The sequence below is a fragment of the Python bivittatus genome, unplaced genomic scaffold (assembly GCF_059951505.1).
Source record: "Python bivittatus isolate LINGU-HERP-01145 unplaced genomic scaffold, Pbiv_v1 ctg000080_np1212, whole genome shotgun sequence".
NCBI lineage: Eukaryota > Metazoa > Chordata > Lepidosauria > Squamata > Pythonidae > Python > Python bivittatus.
In genome coordinates this window covers 89,668,252-89,679,658 of record NW_028277035.1, presented here as the reverse complement: position 1 = coordinate 89,679,658, position 11,407 = coordinate 89,668,252, and the positions used below count along the sequence as shown (strand labels likewise).

The 11,407-nt window shown below is 43.9% G+C and overlaps 1 protein-coding gene across 1 annotated transcript; it reads right to left on the bottom strand.

Annotated features, from left to right (window-relative positions):
• Positions 1-3,307: 3,307 nt before the first annotated feature.
• LOC112541624 (uncharacterized) lies at positions 3,308-11,107 on the bottom strand. Its single transcript, XM_025171930.2, has 2 exons — positions 10,959-11,107; positions 3,308-5,830 (listed from the first exon to the last, which is right to left on the bottom strand). The coding sequence occupies exon 2, from the start codon at positions 5,822-5,824 to the stop codon at positions 3,749-3,751; it is 2,076 nt and encodes a 691-aa protein (XP_025027698.1). The 5' UTR covers positions 5,825-5,830; positions 10,959-11,107; the 3' UTR covers positions 3,308-3,748.
• Between the last annotated feature and the right edge of the window lie 300 nt (positions 11,108-11,407).

Genomic DNA, 11,407 nt, shown 5'->3' with positions numbered 1-11,407 from the left:
GTTGTGACAAAAATATTCAGAATATATATATATAAATAAACTGTGTGAAGGTAAGGACAAAAACATGTGATCATTTCAAAGAAATTATTGTACACAGACTCACACTCAAGAACGTATGAAAAAAAACCCCTGTATACTGTGTGAGGGAGGGAGCCAACAAGATATCTTTTTGCCTACTTAGAACATATTTTCTATATATTGAAACTTGGTATGTACACCTTCCATGTGAGGGAAATCCTTCATGCATTGGATGAAATAGTCTCTAATCCAGTGTTTCTCAACCTTGGCAACTTGAAAATGCGTGGATTTCAAATCCCAGATTTCCACAGCCAGCAACTCTGGGGGTTGAAGTCCACACATCTTCAAGCTGCCAAGGTTGAGAAACACTGCTCTAGTCCATCAAAGTGTATGACATCATGACAGCAGTCCTAGATCCACTAGCTTTCATAGATTTGATGCTCTCCATATGTGTTGGGACTCCAGTCCTAAAATCTCAATCATCATGGCCACTGGTCACCCCATTTGGGAATTTTAGAACTGAAAACCCAACACTGTAGAGGCCGTCAGCTTTGGGATCCTGTCTACCCCACAACTCAATGTTTAATTACTCTGTTCATTCTGGCTGATTGGCCAACCCCTTTCTCTTGATTTCCTGGAAACCCACCCTTTTCCTCAAAGTGCCATCCAAAAGTACTTGAGGAGCCTCTCTCTGAGCTCGCAGTCTTTTCCTCCTTAGATATACTTCCACCATCTGGTTTTGATGAACGGGGATGCCTCCTCTACAAGATAAAACAAGACATCTCTTTTTCGTCTTAAGATTTGCTTTATCAGGTTTAATTTATGTGGACAAAGCTGTTAGCTAGGTCTTATTAGGTGTGGTTTTAGGATCTAACCACTAATGAGCAGAACTGACAACAGTAATATGAAGAGACGTTAGAAGGATTCAGAAAAGAACTCAAGAAAACTGAGAATCTACCACCTATATTTCAATGGGCATCTAGGCAGCCATCTCTCCATTAAGGATAGTGTGCCAGGACCATCTGCCTCGAAGATGCGTTATCAGCCTGTAGGACCTAAAACTGATAAGGGATCTCCAAGGGAAGAGTAAGAGACTGGGCAGGTTATCTGAGGGACCGCTTCTCCCCAATCACATCAGTCCATCCCGTTAGATCCAGCAGGGAAGGTGTGCTATGCGTTCCAATGGGAGCATTTGGTGGATCCCAGGAGATGGGCCTTCTCTGCCATGGCTCCCTCCTTGTGGAACGTTCCCCCCCACTTGAAGTGAGGCTCGCCCCTTCCCTGCTGTCATTTAGGAAGTCCCTCAAGACCGGGTTGTGTCATCAGGCCTGGGGGTCTTTGGGAACCGGAGACATTCTTAGATGTCTCCATTGTAATTGATACTCTGCTCTCTCCGTGAGGTTTGTAGAGTTTAATTTTTTTTTATCATATAGGCAGTCCTCGCTTAATGACTACAACTGGGACCAGAATCTCGACCGTTGAGCAAAGTAGTCATTAAGCAAGATGCCCACACGACTGCTTCGCTAAACCACCTCAATCCGGGCATTCCCATTCCCAGGTAGTCTTTGCAGATCTCCCAAGTTGTTAAGCAGAATGAAAGAGCTGCCTGCTGAAGGATTTCAGCTCAAAGGATTTCCCCTCCCCTCTATGCACAGAGGGGAAATCCTTTGTGAAGGAACGGAGCTCAAATCTTCAGGATTTGAGTTCATTCCTGCACACCGCCAAGAGGTTTCCCCTCTGCTTGCAACCTTCCCTGCCAGCCCCCACTCACTGACTTTCTGGGGAAGCCAGTAGGGAAGATTGCAAATGGTGATCACATGATCGCAGGGCGCTTGGCACCCAGTCGTAAATACAAGCCAGTTACCAAGTGCCCAAAATGCAGCCACATGACCCCCCGGGGGTGGGGGGGTGATGCTTTACTACGGCTGGAAGTGCTTTACAGGCCATAAAGCACCCTTTCTGAGGCCGTTGTAACTTCAACCATTGTTAAACGAACAGTCGTTAACTGAGGACTACCGGTATTTTTATTTTAATAATTTTTATCTTTTTATAATGATTTTTATCTATTTGTTGTTTTATTCAGTTGTTGTACGCTGCCTAAAGTCACTTTGGGTGAGATGGCCAGCCATGTAAACGTGATTAATAAATAAATATCTTTCACTCAAAGATTTTGAAGTAGTCCACTAACTGTCCAAATAGGTTTGCTTTCCTAAGATATCCACCAGAGAAAGAAAGAGAACAGAAGAAAATGTAATAATCAAAAAGATGAATCATCATGTAAAAGGAGAGAATTTGAGCAGGTATATATTTTTCTCTTGATATGTAAAGTGTACCTGCGTTGAGGTCTTTTGCTACGTGACTGTTGTTTCCTTCGACTCCATATCTACTCAAAAGAAAAATGACAAACCTGAACTCCAGAGGATCCCGCCAAAAGGAAGAGTAGATGCTTACTTTTCAAACGGGAAAAAATGGTAAACAGATTCTACACAAGGCTCAAAATCCACACTCTGGGAACCTAAAGTTGCCAACCCCAGGCAAAACCAATCCAGACATTCTCCTCAACTAATGTGTGCATATCACATGTTTGTACATACATGTGCACATAGATACACATATATACCTGACAGACAGAGACAGACACACCCATACACTCAGTCTTGGTTGTACCTGCACTCCAAAAATGAGCAAGCCTGGAATGACAATAAGAGCAATAGAATTAATAGCTATGAAAAAAAATTAATGGCCTGTCAAAATTAGACACCATATTTTTAATACTGATCTCATTCTACATATCCCAACCTGTCTGTCTCTCTCACGCACACAGAAACTATTCTAAAAAGAGAAGCGCACAACACACACTTCCACTTTTCTTCTATTAGAAACAGCCAAAAGCGAAAGGAGAGGTAGGGGAGACAAGCCAGGATGTAGATGTGCTCAGAGGAAGAAGTATCAGTCCTCTGAAAATAAAAGAAGAAAACTGACTGAAGATGAGAGGAGAAGAGGTAACAAGAAAGGAGAAACAAAAATAGAAATATTTACGAGGATCCAACATGGGCCTCACCCTCAGAAACAGCTGGCCAGGGTAGTTTTCAAAAGGATCCTGAAGTGCACCATCTACAGCTGCTTCTTGGTTTCCCACAACATTTTCTAGTCTTAGCAAATACTAGAGACCCACCGCCCCAATTCACATTCTATTACTTGGGGGGAAATACAACAATACAGTAGAATCTAGGTGTCAAGTCCACAAAGTCCAAACCCCAGTCTAGAAGAATTCTCGTGAAACCAGGCCTGGTTCAGATAAATGCTCCTTTATTGGTTGGTACATGCAGCTTGAAGCAAAGCATTGCTAAAACTAAAGCCTGTGCAAAGTTCCCTCTACTTATTCCCCCCCCCCTTACTACATTGGCGCCAAAATCCTTTCTCACAGAATGGTGGCCTTGTGCATTCCTCCCATTGATAACACAGTCCTTCCCAGCCTTCAGACTACCACCGGTTTTGTCTGCATTCAGGTCTTGCTGTAAATTCTCATATCAGTTTGAGCGCCTCTCCATCTCATAGCAATAACTCAAACACAACTATAAACTACCATTCCCCCCACCCCCAGATACAAATGGCAGAATCAAATCAAGCAAACATCCATTGACTGCTATAACTTTTAAAAATGACATTTGATTGATGCAGGTTCTGACACTAGGCTTCCTCAGTTTCTCTCATGGGTTGAAAGACACGTCTATACGAACTGATCAGCTTCGTCCTCGTTGATTTCCCTCATCCCCTTCTGTACATTATCTTCGATCGCTTTTCTCTCTGCTTCGGTCACTTCTGGCAAGACACCATTCAGCTCAGAAGAAATTTTTTCCACTCTGGCATAGACACTACATTCAAATTCTCTCCTTTGCTTAATGACCGTGTCTTCTATGGCTTTTTGGGCATCATCGCAACTTTTTCTTAAGTCATTACGCAGCGTCAAGAATTGGGGATCGGAAGACTGCATGGCAAGGAGCCTACCCAGGCTGCTTACATTATCCATCAGGTATTTTGAAGATACTTCTGTGTAAGTGTCAGATATCATGTGCACTAAGTGAGCTATGTTGGACACATTGAATGCCTGCTTATAGATCATATCTGTGACAAAGTCTTTGTGGGAATAATTTGGAATTTGGGGAAGATTCTCAGCTGATTGTATGAATCCTCTAAGGCGCTGATTGAGGCAGGAGTCAATGAGGCTAGAGATCATCTGGAAGAAACACACCATCTTCTCCCACTGCTGCTTCACTCTTCCCAAGGCTTCCAACCCTTTGATCAGCATCTTTTTGGCTGTTTCAAAATCAATCTCCCTTGTTTCACGATTCCTCATTTCCTTGAGCACATCCAACAAATCCTTATTCTGCTCCTTTAAGTTGTCAAAACTCTTCTGGTATTCTTCTTGACTCAGCTTCAGCATTTGTTTAGTTTGCTCTATTTTCAAAAGGCTATTTTTCACTGCCATGGTTGAATCTCCTTGAACATCTTCCTGGGATTTTGCCATATTTGGTGCCACGGGACCAAAAGGTGACGTGCGGGTACATGATTTGCTTCTGCTATCGAAAATTTGGATAGTTTTCAAGAGAATTTTCATTTTCTTTTTAAGATCTTTCTTGTTTTCTTGTTTCCCTGACTCTGCTGCTTGAGTCAAGATATCAGAAATATCCATTATCTTCTGGCATATTTTCATTGCCAAGTTCTTGACCCTGCACTTGTCTTCTTTAGTTATCTTTTCTAACAGTTGCTGAGATTTATTTTTGGTCCATACGGTTTTGATCTCATGGTTTTTCTTATTGTAAAGTTGATCCATGTCAATATTACCTTCATCATCCAACAGACTTTCAAGAGCGTTCCCCAGTGCCATAATTTGAGCTGACTGGGCACAGATGTTGTTCAGGGCTATAAAGTCATCCTCCTTTTCCAACTGTTCCTCACTTTTGCTGTCAGATGGAGGAAGCGACTGTTTTTCTTCAGCGCTGAACAAAGATGCAATACCGATAAACGGCATAGTCAAGGCTTCTCTTATACTTGAAGTGATTTCCAGAAGTACAGCATTCCACCCAGTAGGAATGTCATCTACCGCGTTTTTATAATCGTTAAACGTTTCAGTCACTCTGTTCCTTACTTCATTGTAGTATTCCTCAGCTTTCGTCTTTGCCTCTTCAGCTGCTGCCTTTCTTAGCTCCAGGTCTTCCAATGCACGCTTGGTTTCTTCCAATCCTTTCTCGTAGTGTGATTTGGAACTCGTACACACTTCCAGGAGTTCCCCAATCAGACAGATGACATAATTGAACTTATCCTCGACTGCCGCAGCTAAAGATGAACATTCATTTGCAGTTGATTTCAGGGTGCTTAGTTGTCCAGGAAGCAAGGCGTCTATCAATGTAACATCTTCCTGGAATAAGGTCTGGACGATCATTTTGATTTGCTCGGGGACATTCAGAGAAAGGAGCCGGATGCCTTCCATATTCTTGTGAGCGATGTTAAAGGCTTGCCAACCACTGTTGCTTACCTGCATCAGGGAAGCATGGAAAGAGTCTGGGTGCCTCATATATTGATAGCCTCTAACAGGTGGGGCTTTATTGATGGTAAAATCTCCTTGTTCTGCAGCAATGCAAGCCAGCTCCCCTAATATGGCGATGGAGATTGGCCCAGGCATCAGATACTCCTCCCAGTTTGCATGGTGCTTCATCATCAGTTCTGTCTCCTTTCGGACATCCTCCGCTTTACTAATTTTCATTATGGCTCTCATAACAAGCGCGCCTTCTGTCTGCGCAGCCATTTCAGCCTGGATCAAAAAAAAGGGGGGGGAGGTTGAAGGGTCAAAGTTGTAGCTCATGAACATTTATCTGGGTTGGAAAAAATCACAACAAACTCAGAACTTCTAGAAGAGACTTTGCCACTTCCATGACAACCCAGTGATAACTTTGTTAAGGACACCAACTTTCTTTTTAGAAGTGTGCAAAATCTTCAGCTATTAGATTTAGAAATTCACTTCTGATCCTTTGTTTTACACACCCCTAGCTTACTTCTCTCAGAAATGTTAGATTATAGCTCCTATAACTTCCAGAGCCAACCCAAAGGCTGCGTTTGCTGGAAATTTACAGAATTAAAGTCCAACACATCTGGAGCAAAACAAGGTTTTTTAAAATTACAACATTCATTAAGTTTTATTTAAACAGTATCAGCGATAACAATTGAATATTATACATCTCCATTTCAGTCTAAATGATTGAAAAAAAAGCTATATGGTTAAAAGAAAAATAGAAAATAAACAGTAAAAGAAAAGACTAAAAAAGAAGAAAAAATACAGTATAACACACAATATGGGATCCTATTACCTGATCTTGCTTTTTTTGGTAATATAAAATCTATTCAAAGACTGAAAGTTGACAATTTGTTTAGCCAGATTCTGGAGTCTCAAATACATTTATCCTTCCCAGAATACATGATCACCTTTACTGCCACAGTAAAACCACAGTACATCCCAAGGTCTTAATAGACCAATTCGAGCCTTCAGGTATATAATTGAAAACACGTTCCCATCTTTAAATTTAAGTTCCTCCCAAGAGGAACTTGGGTTATGCATTTAATAAAGAAATAGTTGAGAAGGATTGACTGAATCCATAAAGTTAGGTAAGTGAAGAACCTGTCTTGCTTATCCAGATCCAGTCTTTCACTTCCCTCTGACGTTGATTCAAGTCAGATTCAAGTGATTCCTTTGCCACCCAAGAATTTGATAAGAGTGTAAGGTACAACCAGATGTCATCGACAGGCATGATCTAAGGAAAGAGGCACCTTAGAACTTCCTTCTTCTGTGGAATCCATAATAGTGAAAAGAAGCAAACTTAAATTGCATTCTCACTATAATCTGCTTCCAAATCTTAACACCCAACTGTTTCCTCGGCCTCCTGGCTCTGAGCTCTTCATGACCCTTTTCAGCTAGTTTTGAGCTATAGCTCAAAATATGGATCTCGACATCCCCATGTTGAGCACAGGGACATGTAATTTTCAGCCTCCAGCTGAATCCTAGTTTGCTGGGTCTCCCCATTTGACGTGAGGACCCCCCTCCCAAACTACAGAATCTTTCTCCATCCCCTCATTGGAGTTTCACTTTGAGTTTACCGTCCATAACAGGAATATCTCTGGCTTTGCTCACTACTTGCCTTTTGTAATGGGCAGGAAGGGAGAGTCATCAAAGCTGTGACTTTATTCCTGTCCCAGCACAAACAACATTTCTGCTGGGACTGCTAGTGAAGCAAATTGGCATCTTAGTGATGAATATTGTGAATGTTGTGGTTTCCTGAATCTTACGGGCATATTTGCAAGGGTCCGCTATATTAGAATCTGATGGCTGTTCCTAGCTGAGCATTAGATTACAATTTCCATCTTTTCTTTTTCTTTAGTATTTCAACTGCAAAACATCTCTGTGCTTTAGCAGTTAAGTTAGGATCTAAATTCCCAGATAACTGGGTAAGACCGCTCTCTGGGCAACTCCACTTGACCCGCCTCACACCTGGCCTCCAACTGAGAATGGATCTGAGCAATTTTATCCGTCAGGTGTTCAGCAAATTCCTCTGCACGGCCCTGTAGATAGTCCTCTGAGCCCTCCCTACCCAGGAGGGACTGAGTGACCCTGAACAGGGCTGCCAGGTGACACTCTGAGGATGCAATAAGAGCGGAGAAATACTGACATTTTGCTGCCCTTACCACCACGAGGTAGGCCTTAATAGCAGCTCTAACCCGTGTTCAGTTGGACTCGTCTTTAGTTTTTTGCCAGCGGCACTCTAGACTTGGCCCTTTTCAGCTCCCTTAACTCCTCTGTAAACCACAGGGAGTGCTGGGGGCGAGGGGCCGAGATCCTGTCCAAGGGCCCAGCTGCCTCCTTATGCCAGGCTGCAGCCAGGGCCTCCGCTGGACCGTGCAGCAAGGCCTCAGGAACAGCCCCCAGCTGCCTTTGGGACCCCTGCGGGTCCATCAGTCGCCAGGGGCGGACCGCTCGAATAGGTCCCGCCTCCCTGCGGAGGGGGGCAGCAGAGGAGATCCTCACGGGCACCAGGGAGTGCTCTGACCAGGACAGAGGGGGTGATATCAAATCCCCCACCAGATCACGCTGCCACTGCTCCGCCAAGAAAACCACGTCTGGAGTGTGACCGCTGTCCTGAGTCAGGCCACGGATGACCTGGGCTAGGCCCCTCTTAAAATGAAGGGTCTCCAAAGCTCCTGTTCTGCATCTTTTTCAAACCCGCCCTTCTGAAGGATTTATTTTCTGTTTTCCATCTCCTTTCTCTCTCTCTTATTTTAAAGAAACAGATCAACACAGCTGAATCTAACCCTTTAAAAATCCCTCTGGAAGATTTTGTGCTACATTATGAACAGAAAAAGAGATTCCCAAATTCGAGGCCTTCCCGCTTCACCCTCCCTTCCTTTCAACTTAGGTTGCGCTCTGAAAAATGGCGTATTTACTTATTTGAGGACTTGGCTGCTTGCTCTGGATTACACATTGATTCTTCTATCTTGCGTATCATCTTTTGTTAATGGCTGTTTTTATCTGTGGGGAATATCAGACACCGCCAAAGTCGGTTGGAATTGGGCAGACTTGCTAATCCAGTAAACTGAATTGAATTGAACTGAATGCGTCAGTTCAGTTCAAGCATTGCTGAACAGCTAACAATAAACCCATACAGGAATAAAAATATTTATTTATTTATATTATTTATATTTATTTATCTATTTCACATTTAGTCACCGCCCATCTCACTCAAAAAAAGCAGTCCTATGATTCCTACTTGATGTTCCACACACACTTCTGGGGCAATTGTCAAAACCTTCAGCAATCAAAATATTAATGTAATAGTTGCTTGCTTCGTTTCTGCCGTTCTTTGGGGGGGGGGGAAATGAAAGTAGAAGGAATTGGTGTGTTCTCAAAGGCCAGGAAGATGGATCGTTATCGGAGGTTAGGAATGTGCAAGGTCGCACCTCTGTGAGAAACAGAATTGGCACCTGGAGAGAGGGGGGTGAGAAGTAGGGGTAAAAGTAGAGTGGGAAAAGTGTGGGTTTTAGTTCCAGCCGTGTTTTGCTTAGAGTTGCATGTACATTCCAATAAATGACATCTTTTTGGAACCTAACTCGGGTTGCACGAGATTTTTCTTCATTGGGATTAGAACATCACAGATCTCACAGCAATATGGACGATTGCCATGTGCTCTACCTGGGGCAACCCTTGAAAAGTATTCGAAAGCGGCAGCCGGTGCAGAATGTGGTGGCGTGGGCACTTGTGGGCACCTCTAGGACTGCGCCTGTCACACCTCCGCTGCATGAGCTGCACTGGGCGCCGGCCTGCTTCCGGGTCCAATTCAAGGTGTTGGTTATGACCTTTAAAGCCCTTCATGGCATGGGGCCAGGTTACCTGAGGGACCATCTGGTCCCCATTACAATGGCCAGTCCCACTCAATCTGGCAGGAAAGGCATGTTACAGACCCCATCGCCTAGAGCAGTGTTGTCCAAACTTGGTCACTTTAAGATGAGTGGACTTCAACTCCCAGAATTCCCCAGCCAGCCAGGCTGGCTGGGAAATTCTGGGAGTTGAAGTCCACACATCTTAAAGTGGCCAAGTTTGGACAACACTGGCCTAGAGAGTCTAAACTGGCAGGGTCCAGGAGGAGAACCTTTTCTGCCATGACTCTTGCCCCCTCCAGGTGAGTTTGGCCCCCACCCTGTTGGCCTTTCGAAAGGGAGCTCTGCCAACTTGCATGGGGATCCAGTGGGGGGTTGCAGCACTGGGGGTGGCTGGTAGCCTCAGGCTGCTCTTCCCGCCTTTTTAGTTTGCACCGTAGTTTTAACTTTTTAGCTTCATTTTAACCTTTTGTAGTTTTTAGCCTATATTTTTTTTCTAGGATTTTCTAGTTTTTTATCTGCAACGCCACCTAGAGTCACTTGTATAGTGAGGCAGGCGGCATATATAAATTTTGAAAAATAAAAATAAATAAATATGATCTTCACTCATTCCTCAAAGCCCTCCAGACAAGCCAAGTTTTTAAGGGCTCTTCAGAAACGTAAGGCGGGAATAGGTGCAGATGTGGGGTGGGCTGTTCATAGGAGGGGAGCCGGGGAGCTTTAAGGAAGCCAAGCATATTAATGAACAGCAGCCCCCAAAAGGCTTTTGAAAAGGAGAAACTCAGCAATTGCCTTTTTTAAAAAAGGTTTTTACGATTCTTTCTCCCCACCCCTCCCTCAGGTGACTGGCATTCAAAGGGCAAAACAGAAGGGAAAGGGGGATTGGAAACCTTATATGGACTTTTGGCTGAAAGAAGAAAGAAATGGCATTAAGGTTTTTGGATTTAAAGATTAAAATAGACTTGGACTAACTGAGGGACTTGAGGGATCTGCAGAGTACTTCAGAGGGAGGGGGGACAAGATGGCAACGATCTCTTGAAAAGACGGTCAGAAACCCCTTATACATTTCTCAACTTTAATTTCTCTTTTCTTTTTCTGCACTTTCTTTTTTTGTTTCTCTCTCTCTCTCTCTCTCTTTCCTTTCGATTTATTTATTTTCTTTTCTTTATGCATCCCATTTATATTTGTCTTTTACACTATGGGCAAATTCTGAATAAAGATGAATTTAAACAGAGAGAGAAAGGAGATGGGGAAGAGAATCCCATTTCCTGGAACGAGAATCAAATAGAATTTAGAATTTCAAATAGAATTTAGAATCAAATAGAATAGAATTTCAAATAGAAATCAGAATATTCTGCTGCCCCCTGCGAGATATGCCAACCCTCTCGTTCTCCTCCCCCCCCACCAAAAAAACCTCTGCATTTTCCAGCTCCCGAGGGAGGAAGGCTCTGCTCCCCTGAGGATGCAACCCGCTGGAAGCAACGTAAAAATCGCACTCCCGAAAGCGATTGCGTACTCACGTCGGCAGTGGCCGGGTTCCGAAGCGCGGGCTGCACGGGAGACAAAGCCGCCGGTTCCTCTGCGAGCGTCTCGAGGTTTGCGAAGCGCCAGCAGCGGCGCGCCTTTAAAGGGCAGCCTTTTCAGTTTCACTTTCTGCTGGGCAGCGATTCCGGCAAATCAGTCGTTTTCAGGCACTTGAGTGTAAGAGGCGCCGGCTTTTCTGCCGAGAGGTGTTCTGGGAGCCTTGAAGGTCGGGGTGTCCGGAGGGCAGCGAGTGGGGACGATCAAATCGTCTTGTTTTATAAATGTGCGTTTTGACTTCCAAATAGGGGAGACGTTTCTGAGATGTCAGCAGTGATCTTCAGTTTTGCTTTCTTGTAAGATCCCTGAAAGTTTTCGCATACGTTCCTGGCAGGGACAAAGTCGGGTTTCTGCATCTTTTCCACCTAGCAATGAGTGAGAATGGCTA